This window comes from Sciurus vulgaris (assembly GCF_902686455.1).
Source record: "Sciurus vulgaris genome assembly, chromosome: 5".
In the NCBI taxonomy this organism is placed as follows: domain Eukaryota; kingdom Metazoa; phylum Chordata; class Mammalia; order Rodentia; family Sciuridae; genus Sciurus; species Sciurus vulgaris.
Window position 1 is genome coordinate 39,268,392 of NC_136465.1, and position 20,580 is coordinate 39,288,971.

The following is a 20,580-nucleotide window of genomic DNA, read 5'->3' on the forward strand; positions in this document are numbered from 1 at the left end:
AATTTATGATTACACAAATGGTATGCCTTTACGCCATGTACAAACAGAGAAACAACATGTATCCCATTTGTTTACAATAAAAAAAAAAAAAAAAAAATCCATAGATTCAGAGATAAGAAGTCTGGTATAATTAAGAATCCATTTATAAACCTGGGTATAGAAAAAAAATCCAAGTGCATAAATGTTAATGGTTTGACAAGGGATAGGTGACAGGCTAAAGGTGACTGAGGCATATTTTCTGGTCTCGTAAAGGAACACGAAAGGCTGTGTTTGTGGACATCAAAGAACACATTCTTAAGCTTCAAAGGACTATGTTTTAGAAACTTGTCTATTTAGATTACTAGAGGCAGTACAGACCATAAGTTCAGAAACAAATCTGTACCTCTGGATTCAAATCCTGGCTAAGACACTTGCTAAAATGGCCCAAGTAATTCATAGCTTCCCAGTGCCTGTCTTTTACGTGTAATAAATTGAGATTACACAGGCCCTGGTGAGGAGCTGAGAGAAGCAAGGTACACGTTTGACTCTGGATGAATACTCACCTTCCTGCACTCTCCAGTACTGGGGGTTGAACCAGGGGTGCTCTACCACTGAGCTACATCCCCAGCCTTTTTATTTTGAGAGAGGGCCTAGCTAAATCACTGAGGCTGGTCCCATACTTGCAATCCTCCTGCCTCAGCCTCCTAAAGTGGCTGAGATTACAGGCGTGCGTGCCACACCCACTTCTTATTTCTGTTCCCCAATGATGGAAACCGGATGTTCTGCTTCACAGAAGGTTCTTCCCCTGGCCAGAAAGTCACAGATGAGGAGGCTCCACCCATCATCCCTGCAATAGCAGGGGTCTCTCCAGGGCAAAGAAGCCTCTCTTGCCCCCGTCCCCTTGGGTTATCAGCCTCTTCCTCTCTCAACGTTTCAAGCAAGGCTGCCCATTGCACAGCCTCTTTTTCCTTTCCACCCATTTTCCATCCACCTCCCTCTAATATCTGCATTTTGTCCATAACACATTATGTAAACGCCCCAGTCCTTTTTAAAGTCTCTGAAATAAAATAGCCTGCTCATATCACACACTGCCCATGTCCTTCTGTTTATATAACACTGTCCACACCACTCCGGTTCATGTAACACCATTCACATTAACCATGTCCAACAACACACTGCTCACATAACACATGCACATCACACCCTATTCATAAAGCACACCATTCACACACACTGCTCATGTCACACCTTGTCAACATGTTCTTCATATAATACACTACCTGCATCATTCTGCTTATATAACACAAGTCTGAATCACCATATCCTGATCATGAGACACTGCCCACATCACACTCGGTGCCTGTCACACTGTTCACATAACACACTGTCCCCATCATACCCCGTTAACATGATGTCATTCATATAACAAACTGCCCACATCACATTCTGTTTATGTAACATACTAGCCACATCATACCCCATTACACAACATACTGTCCCGTCTGAGAACATCTTGGCTCTCTTGCTTCCTTGATCCCACTTGTCTTCCTAGCTCCTCAGTCTCGTCCTCTATCTTGCAGCATCCCCAGTTCCTTGTCCTTCTCTTTAACTTGATTATTGGCTTTGTTGCTATAAAGAAAGTTGATGGATCGATTTCCTTACTGGCTGTATTAATATAGTACCTATACAACAAAAGACAATGGTGCAGTTCAAGTCATTTTAAGGAAGGAAGTACAAATAACCCTCTTGTTCTAGTCTGAATCGTAGTCAGTTGTTGTTGTTTGTTGTTTTGTTTTCTTTTTTTGTACTCGGGTGCTTTGCCATGAAACTACATCCCCGGTCCTTTTATCTTTATTTTGAGTCAAAGTCTCGCCATGATGCTAAGGCTAGTCCCATATTTTCAATACTTCTGCCTTAGCCTCTGGGGTCACTGGGATTACAGGCATGTACCACCATGGCTGGTTGTGGTTCATTTTCGAGGTGCAAAATCCTGCTAAGAATTCTGCTTATTTTCTAGATCTGGTTACTCTTTTCTCAGAAGGATGGTTTAGGAAGACAGAGTGTGTACAACACCCATGTTATAGCTAAATTAACTTCAGCTTTTCCTCCTTATGCTGAAGACAAATTACTGATGTCTGCACAATCACTCACCTTAGAAAATATAAGATAAAATGCTAATGACAAATTTGTAATATTTCAGCCACAAACACAGGCAATCAAAAAAAAAGCATGGGGCTGGGGAGATAGTTCAGCTGGAAGAGTGCTTGCCTCGCAAGCACAAGGCCCCGAGTTCGATCCCCGGTACCAAAAAAAAAAAAAAAAGAAAAAGCATGTTAACTCCTTTTAAGATACTTTATATCCTTAGACATTTTTCCCAACCTTGAAGGACTCCAGTCAAAAGAAAAAAAAAAAAAAATTAGTTGCACTTGATAGATCTAAATCGCTAAATTCCAAAAGAGAACTGTCATTATTAAAAGTAGTACAATCCTAGTGTTGCCTATTTATGTAATAAAATTAAATCAATAAGAGAAAAAAAAACCAGGAAAAAGTTAAGATTCTCATAAAAGTAGTTTTTAAAAATTCAAAATATGACTCTGTTTTTGAAGCTGTACAGAGGAGTTAAAGATCTGGAAGTGACAAATATTGCATTCTGCCTCAAAAATAATCATATATTCACCTGCCATACCTCTATGTTAAATAATTTATTCTGCTTGCTGCAATGTTACATTTAAGTCATAATGCACTTGAAGCATAGCAATCCACTTAACTCTTGCAACATCAGTACTGTCTCAAGTTAAAGAGTGGAGGAAACAAAGGTAAGTAACCTGCCCAGGATCACAGATAATGGATGGCAGAGCCAGGGTTTACTCCAGGCCATCTGGTTCCCAAGACCACATTCTTCAGAGGGTATAAATTTTTTTTTAAAAAATGAGTCTATAACAGGTCTGATTTTTCGTGCACAAGAAATGCTTTCCCTATAAAATTATATACATAAATATATATATATATAAAACAATCTTTTTTAAAAACTTATTTGATAAATTAATATGTACACACACACACACACACACACACACACAACAGCTGAACGTATTCCAAACTTAAGTAGAAAGGTAAAAAGAGAGAGGGAGAGAGAGAATGTTAAAAAAAGAACCCCCAACCACAAAATCCTCAAGTAGAGGGAATGATTAACAGTAAGCTAAAAGTAAAGCAAGAAACAAAAGGTATAAATGAAATTAAAACTAATTGGCAAACAGTCAAAAGTAAAAATTAAAATGTAAGCCAAGGGGCTGGGGAGATAGCTCAGTTGGTAGAGTGCTTGCTTTGCAAGCAGAAAGCCCTGGGTTCAATCCCCAGCACCCAAAAAAAAAAAATAAATAAAATAAAATGTAAGTCAAATCTTAAATAAAAGCAAATTAACAAGAGTTTGGGTTGCCCCAGAACTGTGTCCCAAGTCCCTTGTCCTCCACTGGCACACAGGAGACATCCAACGGGTATTTCAGTAGAGAAGAAGGAAGGGACACATGGGAGATGAAAGCACATATCCCAAGGTGACAAGAGAAGAGAGTTTTGTATTCTGAGACATAGAAAATCATAAAAAGGAAATCACTGATCATCTGCCATGAAATAGCTACATGAGAAATTAAATAGCACTATAAGTGAGCAGGCAGCTCTCAAGCCATCCTTTGCCAACAGGTGTCCTCCAGGCTGTTTAATTTCTTCAAAAGATACGGAGCCAATGTATTATTCTCATGTAGCTCTGTTTTGTCTCTATCACTGACTCTTTTTTCTGAAGTGCTTTCATTAATTCTGACTCCAGTAGATGTTATTTTATGTGTGGACTAGTTTTCACATTTCCCTAGTTAGCATCTATTGTCCTTTCATCCTCATGTAACAGCTTTTAAAAATTCTCATGCGTGCTTCAGGCTCCAATTACCATCTACCAACCAACTTTCAAATTTCTCTTGAAAAGCTCTTCTGCTGTATGTTTCTATTCTTCGACTTTTGTTTTCTCTCATTTTTATTTGAAATAAAAAGAACAAAAATTTTAAAGTACTTTGATGGAAATATCTTTGAACGTGGGAGCCATGTTTTATATAAATTTAGCACAATTTCATTTTGACAAATCATTAAGAATTTACTGATCAGTTATATTCTGTCTCATACTATAGGATGAAATGACTATTTATTCAAATGAATAATCAATTCAGTAAGCACCCAAACTGTTCAGTGTCAAAATAGGTAAGCGCCCTTTGAACCCCTTAAGCTCAACAACTCAATTACCCACAATAACCTGAACGGTATTCAGCACCAAGTAGATATATTTTATTTCTTATCCCATCTTCTGAGACTAACTCCTTCAATGTGATTGCCAAATTGTACAGCTCCATGGAGGATAAGACGTTAGCATCTCAACCAGAAAACCCAGAAGTTTACTTCTTATCTGCGGAATTATCAAATTTCACTGGAAGTTAGGGAAATATCATAAAGAAGCCTCAGGAGTCAGGTCAACTTGATTGGCCAACCTATTTGAACGGTGAGAAAACCAGGGAGATGATTAAGGGACTACCTTTATGAAGAGGAGATGATATCGATGAAACCACACAGAGTTATGCAAACACACAAATACATCTTTTAAAAAATATCCACTAATTTCCTCTTTGGTAACTTAGAAAACCCTAAGAGAGTATGTGATTTTTTTTTTTCTTTTAGAAGACAAAGTGTTTTTAGCGAGCTAATAACTTCAAAATAGTGAGGAGGGAGGGGAAAACTCCAGACACCAGGTAAAGATCTTACTATTCACCTCAGATACTCTAGTTATTATGTTTAAAAGGCGACAATAAAGAATGCAGAACAAACTCCAGAGAACATATGGAGATTTAAAATGGCTTTCAATGCAGACACTTTTCAAAGCAGGTATTTAAAAAGCAGAATCATCAAATGTTAGTAAAAACTAATAGCAGGAGGTTTAACCTAGGACTATTTTATCCTTGGTTTAACTTTCAAAATTGCCAAGAGAAAAATGATCCAGGAAGCTAAAAAAAAGTTCTCTCTTATCCACGATTAATTTAATTCTGAAAACTGCTACCAGGAATACTTTCTTATGAGAGAAGCAGCTAGTGGAACCTAAGATCAGACTCAAATTCAAGCATTTCCTAGGGAGTCTGAAACTATTGTTCTAAAGTTTCTAGGGGATTCTTGGAATTACTCTGGCAAATTCATAAAAACTTGAAAGAGTTCCATAACAATATACTACACAAACCAGGAAAAATTTTTTTAAAAATTTTAAAAAGTCCTAACACTTTAAGCAGTTGCTACACATGCAACTTAAAACAAAAAATCAATATAGTATCTTCAAAAGTAAAACTTGGCTTGAATCAGTAAGTTCAACTATCACAGAGAACTACTAAAAGAAAAGGACATTAGTTCTAACAAGAAATCTATCGGACGGGAGACTGTTTGAAGCATAGACTTTGTTGACTTGAAGTCTTCTGCAAGTCTGCACAATAGAGTGTAAGCCTTAACTTTGTGAATTGGTGGTGTACTTGTCCAAGAAAGTTACTGTAGTTTCTAGAGCTAATTCATTTAAAATTGGAAAAGTGTGGATAATAAAATCATTAGTCTGTGAATCTGAGACCTATTTGTTGTGGAGAGATAATGGGAAAATGATAAAAGGGAAAGAAAGCTGAGACATAGAGAATTTGTGTAGTATTTGTATAACATCATTAATGAGCATTAGCTCCTTACATTTCTGGCTGATTTCACTTTTTACCAGTTCATATTGTTTGTTTTTTTAAACACACTTATTAAGAATTGAACTTCTAAAAAATAAAAAAAACAGCTTAAAAAATGAATCATAGAATATATAATAGAAATAATACAATAATACTATAATTTGTACAGAACTTTATAACTTCAAAATAGTTAAATGGAGACTAGGTGGGTAGATGGATGGACAGATTGATTGACGAGCTGACTCTAGGTTTATCTTTTCAGTTTATCCCATGAGAATGGAAGTATGAACCCCACTGGATGGATGGAGAAACTAACTAGACCTCAAATATACTACAAATAAAAGTATGCAGATATAAGACTCAACTGGCCTGGATCTCCTGATTTTAATTCCTGTGCTCCTTTCACTTTACCACACTGGGTTGTGTTCTGGAATAAGAAATGCAGATCATTTAACTGAATTTGGGGTTCAGATCTCTTATCTGCCCAAGGATAATATGAGCAAATAAAACAAATTGTGGAAAGTGCTTTGAAAACTGAAAAGTGCTGAGTCCATAAATACAGAGCACTAGACATTCCTAAACAAGAAGTTATTTTTCTATCTTATAAAAGTCAGAAGTCAGACCAAACCAGCTATCTGTAAAAGCATGACAGGAAGTCCAATTCTACCAGTTTTATACTTTAATTTTCTCATGAGAAGCTATGTGGGTCCCAGAGCACCAATCCATGGTATCTCAAAAATGCTTCCAATGCTAATTCATGAATAAACTTTTAAAAATAAAATTGTAGAATTAAAAACCTAATCTATATAATCATTGGGATTGGTTTGATATGGGTAAACTATCTGGATTTTAAGTAGAAGTGTTCAACAAAAAGATGGCCAGCAGTTTTTGTAAAATCCATTACAAAACCAAGAAGGAGGATAAAGTTTTATAGAACTAAATCAGATTTTTCAGGCATACTGTGAATCTGCTCCAATTGCTCAGTCCCCAAAGCTAGACTTTTATCTATTCTATTTATCAGATGCTTAGATCTGATGTCTATTAATATGAGATGAGAGTATAAGACACAAAATGAGTCTTATGAGAAAAAAATATTCCTGATAGGATAAAATGATTTAGAAGGAGCATCCAAAACACATTTTTTTTTTTTTTTTTTCCTTTTGGGATTTGGGCAACTATCTCCTGTACAGATATTCTGTTTTCTGATTGTGCTTGTAAAAATCCCACAGAGCACAAGTCTTCCAATCAGCAAACCATGAGGCTAGTCACTTTGATAACCCCAGGAGAGCATCCTGAATTGACTGTGCAGGAGAGATGGTCTGATTCTTTCTTTTTGGAAATGCTCATAACATGGTGAAGTGCTTATCTTCCATTCTCCTTTGAACACCTGGTGAGAGCTACTTGCTCACCTGTGTGAAGCCGAGCCCTGTTCTCCACAGGTGTCTTGTTACAAACTGAATGATCCAGTTGGTAGCCCATTTAAGCCATTCCTCCCCAGTACGTACATCTTGATGGGGTCACTACGCTTCTAATCTTTCACTTTGGCTCAACTAAAGGCAAGAAAGTTAGTTTAGTAAGAAGAATTGCTCGCTGGCACACACCACAGCTCAGAGCTGATGGTGAGCATTCCCCGCTTACCCAGCCCAGATCATGAGTCCCTGCGGAGGTCCTGGACACCAATTCATGTGTCTCAATCAGAAATGGTCCCACCAAAGGAGGCTTGAATTATCCTGTGTGTTGGTTACTTCATTCTCTTTCCAGTGGGGAAAAAACGTAGGGAGTTTTTAAAACTTGTACACAGTCCTTAGGAAGTAAAGTGGGGGGAAAAAGATGTCATTAAGAGATCATTTTCTTGCTAGGTATGATGGTGACTGTAATCCCAGTGACTGAGGAGGCTGAGGTAGGAGGATTGCAAGCTCAAAGCCAGCCTCAGCAATTTAATGAGGCCCTAAGCAACTTAGATCCTGTCTCAAAATAAAAAATAGAAAGGGCTGGGATGTGGCTCAGTGTTTAAGTACCCCTGGATTAAATCCCCCAAAAAAAGAGAGAATGGGGAGGAGAGAAACAGGGAGAAAGTGTGAGAAATGAACCAGAGTTTAGGAAAAGGGAAGCATACTTTCCTAAAGCCACATGTTCCCAGATCTCTGATGCCTGTAGTCTATGTATACCTACATGTATGATACTGTATTCATGAGACTATGTATAACTAGTCAACTACATAGCATTATAATTTCCAACTATGTACTGAGCTTAATAATCATGAAAATCAAAGGACTTCTCCATATTATATAATATGATTGTCCCCAAAAAGAGGAACAATTTATGAGCATATACTTGTACAGTTATCCCTTAGTATCCACAGCAGATTGATCCCAGGACCCCTGTGGCTACCCAAACCCAAAGGTGCCTATATCATATGATGTGATTTTTGCATGAAAACTATGAACATTGGGCTGGGGTTGTGGCTCAGTGGTAGAGCGCTTGCCTAGCATGTGTGAGGCACTGGGTTCGGTTCTCAGCACCACATATAAATAAATGAACAAAATAAAGGTCCATCAACATCTAAAAAAAAAAATTAAAAAAAAAAGAAAACTATGAACATTCTCCTGTGCACTTTACACCATCTCCAGGTTACTCATAACACTTAAAACAAGGTGAGTGCTAAGCCAGACACAGTAGCATACTCCCAATGTCCCAGCTACTACAGAGTCTGGGACAGGAAAGTCATGTCAGCCTATAATCTGAGACCAGATGAACAACATAGCAGACCCTATCTCAGAAAAAAAACAAAACCAAAAACAAATGCAAATGTTATATAAAGGTTAGAAAATAGTGGCCAAAAATGTCTACACATGTTCAGTACAGATGCATTTTTTTTCTGAATGGTTTTGGTCCGCACCAAAATCATTGGTGGATCTGTGGATGCAGAACACACGGATGTGTAGAGCTGACTGTTCTTGTTTCTGCCCCATCTCTGACATAAAATCCATCCTCCATCGTCAGTCTTTCCGTGAGACCTCTCCTGACATTTCTGAGGCAGTAAATGAAGCATTCCTCTGATCCCTTAAACACCACTGTCCCACTCTCACAGAATCCCAAGAGGCCAGGAACTCAAAGCCAGGTAGGTTGCTTCCAGGGGTTCAGAAATCCCAGGTGACTTGACAACTCTGAATATTATTTCAGCCACATGGCTCTTCACATGATTTTGTGGACTAGTGTAAGAGCCAAAACATCATGTAAAATATTCCTTTAAGAAATTCATAAATGAATTTATAGAATACAATATGCATGTAAGTTTAGGGCTGCCATTTTTACTGGTACACACAGACACAATTAGGAACCAGAGATTCGAGCGTGGTTTCTACTAAGGTGGAATCCAATTATGGTGATGAAAGAAGAATGGAGGTCGAGGAGTCAGAAGCAAACAAAGGGAAAGAAGGAAGGGAAAACAAAGAGGAGAAAGGAACGGAAAGGGAAGGAGGGCAAAGAGAAGAGAAAGCCCAGGGTAGGGTGCACGATGGTCAAGAGCTCAATCCAAGTGTCTCCATGGGGAAGGCTACAGCACTGACCACATGGTGCTGAGGGTGGCAAAGGTGATGGAGAAGCCACAGGCTGCGGAGAAGCCTGGGTCGCCTGAGTAATGGACACTAGCAGAGTCAAGTCCCACATGGGCAATGCTTTGTTTCTAAATGGTGGAAGGTAAAAAAAAGCTGACTGGTGATTTTCAGAACTCAGGCTTAACCATGAATTCTTGTCGAGTTGTGCATATTTGTACTACCATCTGGCAATACCTTTTTTTTTTCAAGTCCTTTCTGAAAAGTATATGCATATATAGAAATGCATTAAGCTGTACACTTCAATTTTGTGCACTTTACTATGTGTAAGTCGTGCTTCAATTTTAAATAATTCTTTTAGTAAGCATGCCTAGGACCTATAAGCATCTTACAACAGCCCTGCTGCAGCCAGGGTTCACACCCTGGATCTCAGATCTCTGAGGCCACAATCCACATTTTCTCCATATTCTGCAGCCTCTCTGAAGTGCAATGCAGAAGGGACAGAGATCATATTCTGTATGAACCTGAACAGAACAAGTACCAGAATAGCAGAGCACAGTGTCAATCATCTAGTTGTAGTAACTCTAAGGAATTTTTATTTTTTATTTTTTTACAATTACTGACAGTTTATTCTGCTGTGCACCCAGATTTTTTTTCAAATAATCATGTATTGCTTTAGCTGAGCATTCTTCTAAAAAGTATTACGATCTTTTCTTCTAAAGCAGAACAAACTGGACATGCGTGGACCTTTCTTAGATGGGTCAGAGTCATAATTAATAAATAGATTATTGTACTGTAGGGTTTCAGGAGCAGTTAATAGTAAGCAAGGTTGTTTTTTTTCACAGAGCTTCTGCAAAAGGTTATGCTTGTTTAAATTGTCAGACCTACAGTGTGTGTGTGTGTGTGTGTGTGTGTGTGTGTGTGTGTGTGTGTGTATTAGGGATTGAACTCAGGCCTTCACCCACACTAAGCCCAGGCTCTACCAATGAGATCTCAGGCCCCCATACTTGTTTTTAATGAATCTGTTTCCACTGTGCTATTTGCCAGTATATGCCTATCTTTCTCTTAACTTACTGCTTACATCAATAGGGATCTAGACCTTAGCATCATAGTTTTATGGAACTCTGTTTTAGAACAAACTGGATGTGGTTAAGAGCCTGTTATTTTTGCTAATTTCCATTTTTTGGCTGTGTCCTACACAGGTTAGATCTCCAGATAGTCAAATTTTACATAGGCAAGATTTTTTAAATTCTCGCTTTATATTTTCTTTAATAAAAGTTGTATAATTAACATTGCACAAAAACATTGTATAAAAAGTATACAAGTCACAAGTCTGATTTTTAGCAAGCTAAAAAGTAAAAAATACTCAAAAACACAAAAGCATCACCAATTCTCTTCCTTTCAAAGTATTCTCATAGGCCTCATTTTACTAAGTAATTGCAAAAATCCTGTGAGGCTAAAAGGTCAAATTATTCTTTGTATTTGATAAATGTGGAAAATGAAATTTGGATGATAACTGATTTCTCAAATCAGGAGGTAGATAACAGCAATGATAAAATCTTCTTATTCTACCACAAGGATCTTCCCAGTATATTATGAAAGTTACTCAGAAAATATAAGGTGAGGATCAATTCTAGTTTTCAGATTTTGGACAGGACCAGAGCAAACATCCTGCCGGTACTTTAAACCTTAGTGGTTGTTTGCACAGTGTCTGACTTGACTAGCCAATGTCTTCCCAGTCAGACAGTTAAACATTCTGAATTTCTTCCTTGGGAAGTCAAACACACCAATATACTCCCTTAAGGGGAAGAAGGTGCATAAATAACTCTGTAAGTATACCAGGTTTACAAAAGAAAATATTCCTTCAAAGCTTAGATGCCTTAGTATGCCTATCTTGTTTTTCCATTCTCTCTCTTTTCATCTGGAGAGCCAACAAAAGAAATTTGGTGGCAATGGAGGTCCTGAGCCACCCTAAGAACTTTTAATAAGTGCCATTGTTTGGATCTGAATATTCCCCAAAGGCCCATAAGCTGAAGGCTTGGTTCCCCAATGCAGCAGTATTCAGAGGTGGGGTTTTTGGGAAATGATTGGATCAACAGGGCTCTGACCTCCTCACTGGATTAATCACTGATGGATTCACAATCTGGGGGCATTATTAGGAGGTAGTGGAAGCTGCAGGGGGTGAAAGCTACTTGGATAAAGTAAGTCAATGAGGTCATGCCCTGGTTCCCCCTCATGCCCCACCCCTCTGCCCCCTCTCTCCCAATCTCTCTCTCTCTGTCTCTCTCTCTGTCTCTCTCTCTCTCTCTCTCTTGCTGCTTCCATGACCATGAGCTAAGCAGCTCTGCTCCATCATGCCTTCTCCTCATGATGTTCTGCCTCACTACAGGCCCACAGCAAGGGAGCCCACTGGCCACGGAATGAAACTTCTGAAACCATGAGCCAAAGTAAATCTTTCCTCTTCTTAGTTTTTTTTTTTGGGGGGGTGGGGGTGCATTTTTGTCATAGCAATGAAAAGCTGACTAATACAATAAGCATCCCAAAACTCATATTTGAATCAAATACTTCTATCACTATTTCAAATTACCACCTATTCTTGAAAGCCTCAAATGGTTTGAACCATAATAGAATACCTTTAAACAAAAAGCTCCAGCTATAAAAATATGAAAGTTTAAAAGTATCACGGATTAAAGTTTTCCCAGTCAGATATGAGAATGCAATACTTTATAAATGGTCCTCTCAAAAAGTTGCTGAGGCAAATAAAATACAAAATAGTGTGGAAGGTGCATTTTTCATAAAAACACACAGGAATCAGAATTGTTTCAGGCATGTGAACATTTTTTGGACAAATGTTACAAAAGATTCAAATTTCCCAAGGGCTGTCGTTACTGGTGCCAACCAAGCAGGGCCTGCCCTAGACAATCCTTTTGTGAGTTAAACCCCACACAGTGCTTCCAGTCTATAAGACCAATGTGTGTCCTTAGGTCTCTGTAAAGTGGGTGACAGGGTTGACCTGAGGATTCACTCCATTAACACAAGCTCAGAACCATATCTGACCCCTGGAAAGTTGCTATTTTTCTCCAGTTCTAGTGATTGAACCTGTGGGTATTCTACCACTGAGCTACATCCGCAGTTCTTTATTTTTTAAGACAGGGTCTCTTAAAGTTGCCCAAGTTGGCCTTCAACTTGCAGTCCTCCTGCATCAGCCTCCAGAGTAGTTGGGACTTTCCAGCTAGAGCTCTGAGTGCTTCATTTTTTTGGAGGAAGGGTACCAGGGATTGAACTCAGGGACACTCAACCACTGAGCCACATCCCCAGTCCTATTTTGTATTTTATTTAGAGACAGGGTCTCACTGAGTTGCTTAGGGCCTTGCTTCTGCTGGCTTTGAACTCTCAATCCTCCTGCCTCAGCCATTCTTGAGGTTGTCCATGATGTGGACTGTTACACTGGTGGCATATTTATATATGAGCATAGGAAAGTTATGTCTGATTCATTCTACTGTCTTTCCTATTCCCGTCCCCTCTCCTTTCCCTTCACTCCCCTTTGCCTAATCCACTGAACTTCATCCGATCCCTTCTTGAAGATAGAATTCCTCTAAGTAAAGCTAAACATCTAAATTGAGGTTATTCAATTTACTAATTCAAATTCAATTCATGTTATTATGTCCCTATTAATCCTGTGCACTGCTCCAAGCATTACAGACAACAACAGGGGGGTGGTCTTCTCAAAAGGAAGGAAACAAAATTAGAGTTTTCATCAATATCTGATTTAGAACAAAAATACCACTTTGGGCAAACATTCAAGCACACCATTTTTCCCCATCCCTTCTCCCAAAAGTCCGCCTCCGAATAAGGGGCAGTAAACCAAGCATCTCAACAATATTTAGAGGTATGAACATTCAATGGCTTATTTACAAATTGTCCACCAGCTCCTACCCAGAATAAACCAATTTCAATTCATTGCCAGGAGGAAAAAGCAAGTTTAACTGAAGCACAAATTAGCTCTGGTTGTATATTATATGTAAATGTATTCTTTACAACAACTATTTTTAAAATGCAAACTTATTTACTTGCATGAGCAAAAGTGCTTTCCAAAGCAAATTTAGGAGCATATGGGTTTTTTATTCAATTATGTGCTAATAACAGAAAACCACTCCTGACAACAAAGCTAAAACAGTTGCTCTGTCATTTTGCCAGTTTATATATTTTCTCATATTTTAGCAAAGTTGGGAAAACTAATTTATATGTAAAACCAAGCAACTGATGAGTTCATCGATTTGATTTGAAAGGGCGTCTTGAGGAACTTTCTCAACCTGGACCCGATGCCTCTCCGACTAATAAACCCCAGAAATGGAAATCTAGAGAACCGGTTTTCCCCTTTAAAGAAAAGTGAGTTTGGCAAAGTTTTCTACTCCTGAAGGGCTGGAGACTTCTGATTGTTTTGTGAAAAGTCATTGTAGACGGGCAGGCTGAAGACAAAGTAAATCCACATCCTTCAACCTGCAGCAGGAAAAAATGATCCCAATTTTTAAAGAAAAATTTATTTTACCTTTTTAGCTGGGGTGGAAGGGCTGCCCTCTGACAAGGTGCCCGGCAAGGGGGCTGGCGCTGGGCGAGGCGGGGGCCACCTACCTGCGTTCCTGAGCTTCTTGTTCCGATACACCGACAGGATGACCAGGAGGTTGCCCAGGACGTCCACCACGATGGTGAAGATGAGGATGAAGGCCAGCGTGGAGGCCTGCCAGGAGGGTCGAGGCCGCGCGCCCTCCTCCCCGCCCGGCGCCTGCTGAGAGGCGTTGAGCAGCGCGCTGCCGTTGCCCTTCATGGTCCCCCTCGGGGCGCCTCAGGGCCGCGCGCGCATCGCCCCCGGCCGCCCGGCTCCCTCCAGTGCCCTAGCGGGGCGCAAGCCGCTGCCCCACTTTTTATGGCTGCACTGTCTACTCCTCATCCCAACTGCTCCTTCGCGACCGTCCTGCCCGCTCCACCCACCTCTGGACACCTACTCTGCACTTGGCGGCCACCGCCTGATGACACCTGCGGTCGCCGCCGGGGAACTTGGACTCGGAGGCCCCCGGGGCACGTGCCAACAGCGCCCCCGTGCGGGAAGCCGGGGCGGAGAGCAGCGAGAAGCGGTTCAACACAGCGGACCAGGCGCTGTCGCACTGCATGGTTGTTTCTCCTCTCTGGAACAGGACATTTCAGCCTGTAGGGCCGCACTCCATGGGCTTGAGCCCTAAATCGAATTGAAGCAGAATTTCTTAGCCACGATGTGCCCCAGTCAATAATCTGCAAAATGGAAATAAAATAGTACCTAATTCATCAACTTCACAGTTTGTAAGATATGAAAAGAGTCAAGGAATCTTTTCAGTCTGGTACTGCATCATTTAAGACTTGGGTTGGATGTTTCCGATAATGAAATGAGATTATAAAAGAAAAATGTAAGAATCGGTATTGGCAGATGATAAGAGTATTTCCTTAAACACCAGCAAAAATGAGACAGAACACATAATTAGACAGAATCCACACATAACAGAAATCAATGTAAGATTGCTAAGAAATGGCTTAACCAGCTGTGTGCAGAATGAGAAAAAAAAAAAAAAAAAACTCAAAACTTTCTAGGAATCATGAAAGGAAACTTACAGGGCAACTATACCATTGTTTTCACATTGAAAACTTGACATTTTCATGTTCTCCACAGATTTTATGCCACCCCAATAAAAATACCAACTGACCCTAAGATTCTTTTGAAAGAGTAAAGAGAAAGTGTAGGGAAAGGAATTTGCATGAGTAGGTGAGAAGTGTGATATATATTAAACTGTACATTTAAAATTATACTAGGTAAGCCAGGAGTGGTAGCACACTATAATCTCAGCTACTCAGGAGGCCGAGACAGGAGGATGGCAACTTCGACTGTATCCCAAAATAAAAACCGTAGCTCAGTAGTAGAGCATCCTTGGGTTCAATCCCCAGCACAAAAAAAAAAAAAAAAAAAAAAAAATGAATTTACAATAAGTAAAACTTTATCAAAATATAAAATGTACATTGAGAAAATTAACATTTTAAATCAGTGGAGAGGTAATTGACTATTAAAGCAAAGATGGATTTAAAGAAAATGTCAGCAAATAGTTCTACAACCTTGGGGTGGAAAGGAATTCTAAGCATGAAAACAAAAACAGGATGGAAAATAATCATAACCATAGGAAGAAGGGTAGAAGCAATCGTTGATTGAGCACTTGATTCCTAGCACTGGGATCATTATTTTCTATGCATTGCCTTGCACCATGTTAATCTTACAAGGTCTGGCTTTGCTAAGACCATGTTATGGATGAGAGTTTAGGTAATGTGCCAGAATTAAGCCACAAATAATGGGTGAGGGAGGGATTTGAACTTTGCTCTCTCTGCCTCCAAAGCTATGAATCTCATCACTAAGTGATAGTGCTTCTTAGCAGTGATAGATTTGACTAAAGAAAAGTTAAAGGTCTTGGCTTAGGCATGATGACACATGCCGACAGTCCCAACTGCTCTGGAGTCTGAGGCAGGAGGATCATGAGTTTGAAGCCAGCCTCAGCAACTTAGCAAGACCCTGTCTCTAAGTAAAATACAAAAAAGGGCTGAGGATGTGGCTCAGTGGTTACAGAATTAAAGCTGGATTCAATCCCCAAATACCAAAAAATAAATTAAAAAGTTAAAGGTCTTCTATTAAAAAAAATCATAAACTAGTAAAAGTCAGATAAACTGGGGAAAGATTTATGTCATTATGTCATATCTAAGAGACAAAAGCATGGATGACCTTATTTATATAAAGAACTTTTTCAAATTAACAAAAAATAGAAATATGTCTAAAGGTCATAATTAGACAATTAAAAACTAAAACTTTGGTGTTGGAGTATGTGGCTTAGTAGTATAATATAGTACATGCTTAACATGCATGAGGCCCTGTGTTCAATCCCAGCACCCAAAAGAGACTATAAAGTTTATATGTAACCCCTTTTTTAAGAAAAAACAAAGTGATAGTATGTTATCATTCCAGCTATCACTTTTAAAACAAAGTGTGATTTTTTAAAATGCAAGGGAAAAGCATTCCTACCCATTACCTGTAAAAATCTTAAAACAGCGTTTTAAGTTAAACACGTTTACTCAGTAATTCTAATAGAAAATAATTGAACAAGCATTCACATATATAAGGACACAAAGTTGTTCCTCATAGCATGGTGTGTAATACAGTCGTACGTCACTTAAAGATGGAGATGTGTTCTGAGAAGTGCGTCATTAGGCTGTTCCCTCATTGTGTGGACATCAGAGTGTACTTACACAAACTAAGGTGGCTACAAACTAAGGTGGCTACCAGGTCTCCAGAGCATACGACCATATGTGACCACTGCTGTGTATCTGTTCCAAGCTTGACCAAAACATTATGTGATATGTGTCTATGCTTACAACCTAAATCTCCTATAATTGGAGTTTTGAGGAAGAAATTAATATCAGTACAGGAAATGCAATGGTACAGGTGGCTAATTCTCTTCCAAAATGGGTGAACTAGCCAGTGGTGGGGTGTACATAGAATAGCTCAAAATCTCCATAGCCTGGAGAAAGAGAAATGTGAAGTTGGGAAAAGATGTCTGAAAAGAATGCAGACATCTCAGACTAGAAGGAGCCAGAGAGGGTAGCACCACCTCTCTGCCCACATCAAAATGTGAGGAACAGACTCCAAGCAGCCAACTGCTGGAGTCTAAACTGAGACTGGAGCTGCCACACAAGGAACAGAGCTGTGGTAGTCCGGGCCTACCCCGCACACTACGTACAGAAACCAAGAAGAAACGCTCAGCAGAAAACAATGGAATCTAGAATACCCCCAGTTAAACATCTGTGCTGTCCATGGTACAGCCCAAATTACTGAACACGTGAAGACTGTGTATCTATCAAACATATTCTTAAGATACAACAAAATCAATCAGATCCACCCCCCTAAATTAATCAGATGCGAACTAACAATCCCAGCACAGAAATGGGAAATCTCAGGAAACAATTACAAAGAACCAAATGGAAATTCTACCAAAAAAAAAAAAAAAAATTCCTGAAATTAAACTGGATGGACTTAATAGCCAAGTGGGCATAATAAGAGGAAGGAGTAAATATATGTTAAGATAAATCAATAGAAATTATTCAAGCTGGGTACAGTGTCACACTCCTGTAATCCCAGTAACTCAGGAGGCTGAGGCAAGAGGATCAGGTGTGTTCAAGGCCAGCCTCAGCAACTTAGCAAGGTCCTAAACAACTTAGTGAGACCCTGTCTCAAAGTAAAAAATAAAGAGATGAGGACATGGCTCAGTGGTAAAGTGCTCCTGGTTTTAATCCCCAGTACAAAAAAAAAAAAAAAAAAATTATTCACAGAGAAAAGTTATCTTTTAAAATGAATAATAACAATGAAAAACTCAATACCTAGCAAGTATATTAATTGGAAGACTATCTATAGGGATAAAATGGTATAGAAAAAACATATTTGAAGAAATCACGATCAAAAAAGTTTCCCAAACTGTAGGAAAGACATAAATCGACACCTACAAGATGCTAAGTGAATGTGAAGCAGAATAAGCAGAAATAACCACACTAAGGCACTTTGTAATCAAAATGCTAAAAGCCAAAGAGAAAAAGCTTTAAATGCAAAGCGACATATTCCATAGTGGTGAACAATTAACACCAATCAACAGCTGACTCATCAGAAACTATTAATCTTCTATTACTGTCATAACAAATTAGCTTAATTAAAGGTTTTAAATGACATCCCATTTATTATCTCACAGTAAAAGAAGTCCAGGTTCAGGGTGGCTTACCTGAGCTCTCTGCTAGGGGTCTTAGAAGGACAAAATTAAGTGGTCAGGGGCTGCCTTTCTTTCTGGAACCTTGAGGGATAAATCCACGTTTAAACTCCTCTGCTGTTGGCAGAGTGCACTCCCATGTGGCTATAGGACTGAGGTCATCCTCAGCTTCTGACGCTACTACATTCTGACTCATGGCTCCTTCTTCCTTCCTCACACCAGCGCTCTTACTTCATCTCCCTAACTTGACCTTCTGCCTCATCTCCTCCACCTTTAGCTGGAGAAAGTTCTCTAGCTTCAGGACTTGTGTGATTAGATTGGGCCCAACCTAATAATTCAGTTGAATTTCCCTATCTGAAAAGGCTCTTCCCCAACATAGTGAAAGATTTTCACTGGTTCCAGAATTTAGGGCATAGATGTATTTGGGGGACAGAGACCTTGAAGGACCAGAGAAAGTTGGAAGCACCTGTAAAGAACAAATTGTCAAACCAGAATTCTACATTCATGAAAATAGTACTCAAGAATGAAAATAAAATAAAGACATTTTTAGCTTTAAAAATCATTAAAATATGCAGGGCACAGTGGGGCACGCCTGTAATCCCAGCAGCTCAGGAGGCTGAGGCAGGAGGATCTCGAGTTCAAAACCAGCTTCAGCAACTTAGTGAGGCTCCAGCAACTCAGAGAGACCCTGTCTCTAAATAAAGTATTTTAAAAAGGGTTGAGCAATCAACAGATATATGAAAAAATGTTCAACATCTCTAGTAATAAGAGAAATGCAAATCAAAACTACCCTAAGATTTCATCTCACCCCAATTAGAATGGCAATTATCAAGAACATAAGCAACAACAGGTGTTGGCAAGGATGTGGGGAAAAAGGTACACTCATACATTGCTGGTGGGGTTGCAAATTAGTGCAGCCACTCTGGAAAGCAGTATGGAGATTCCTCAGAAAGCTTGGAATGGATCCACCATTTGACCCAGCCATCCCACTCCTTGGCCTATACCCAAAGGACTTAAAATCAGCATACTACAGAGATACAGCCACATCAATGTTCATAGCTGCTCAATTCACTATAGCCAGATTGTGGAACCAACCTAGATGCCCTTCAGTTGATGAATGGATAAAGAAACTGTGTCATATATATACAATGGAATATTACTCCACCATGAAGAATGACAAAATTATGGCATTTGCAGGCAAATGGATGAAATTGGAGGATATCATGCTAAGTGAGATAAGCCAATCTCAAAAAACTAAAGGACGAATGATGTCGCTGATAAGCGGATGAGGACATATAAGGGGGGGGGGTAGGAGGGGTTAGTGTTAGGGTTAGGTTTAGGTTTAGGGTTAGGATAAGGAGGGTGGTAAGAATGGAGGAAGAAAGGACTGTATAGAGGGAAAAGAGGGGTGGGAGGGGTGGGGGGAAGAGAAAAAATAACAATGAATCAAACAACATTGCCCTATGTAAATTTATGATTTTTAATTAAAATTTAAAAAAATTGAAAATGAAAAAAAAAAAGGGGGGGGTGGGGATGTGACACAGTGGTTAAGCACCCCTGGGTTCAATCCCTGGTATCAAACAAAAAAAGAAAAAGAAAAACGTTAAGATAAGTTGCTGCTGGCAGACATACAGTATAAAGAATGTTAAAGGGAAGTTCTTTGGGACTAAAAGAAAGTGCCAGTTGGAAACTCACACTTTCAGAAACTAAAGGAAAGCATCAGAAGTGATAAGTAGCTGGGTAAATACCAAGAATAGCTTTCTCCTTGCTCCTAAATTCTTTGTAAACAATATAATGTTTAAAGCCTAATTTATAACATAGGTTTGTGAAATTCATAAATATAATAACTATAAATCCTGAGGAAAAGGCATGTACATTTGCTAATTTCTATATTTTACATAAAGTAGCAAATTAATAACCAGAGTAGACTGAAAAAATATGGATTTTGTAATCCTTAGAGCAATCATTACAATATGTGTGGCCTGAGCCCTTAGTCCCAGCTCCTTGGTAGGTTGAGGCAGAAGCATGGCTTAAGCCTAGGAGTTTGAGTCTAACCTGAACAACACAGTGAGACCCAACTATAAAAGGTGGTGGTGGGGAGAATGTCCTTATCAGATGTTCAGGAAAAGGAATGAAGTCATCACAGTGGGACAGGGGATTTGTCTGTCAGCGTAGGTTAATAGAGATCTGCTTCTCAAGTGGAGTTAAGAAATTGCCTCATTGATTTCTCAATAAACATACTTGCTGCCCCTCCAAAAGCTTGCTGTACACAAGCACTAGATACATTAGGACACCTCTTTTTTTTTAATCCAGGGAGAAGATGCTGCAATTACATACATTGTAAATTTGAATATTGCTGCTGTGCTCAAATAAAGGACAATGATAAACACACACACAAGAAAAATTCCCAGAACCCAGCGGCCTCCAGAATTTGCCTGATGCTAAAGCAACAGGGACTTGTCCAAGATTTGATCAACTTAATTCTGCCTCAGTGTA

The 20,580-nt window shown here is 39.3% G+C and overlaps 1 protein-coding gene across 1 annotated transcript in view; it reads right to left on the reverse strand.

Moving 5' to 3' along the window:
• The window catches only part of MTNR1A (melatonin receptor 1A), a 28,813-nt gene extending 14,580 nt beyond the window's left edge, over positions 1–14,233 (reverse strand). The window contains exon 1 of the mRNA XM_079139062.1: positions 13,901–14,233. Within this exon, the coding sequence (XP_078995188.1) occupies positions 13,901–14,093 (193 nt within the window). The 5' untranslated portion in view covers positions 14,094–14,233. The remainder of the gene's footprint in view (positions 1–13,900) is intronic.
• Positions 14,234–20,580: the final 6,347 nt, after the last annotated feature.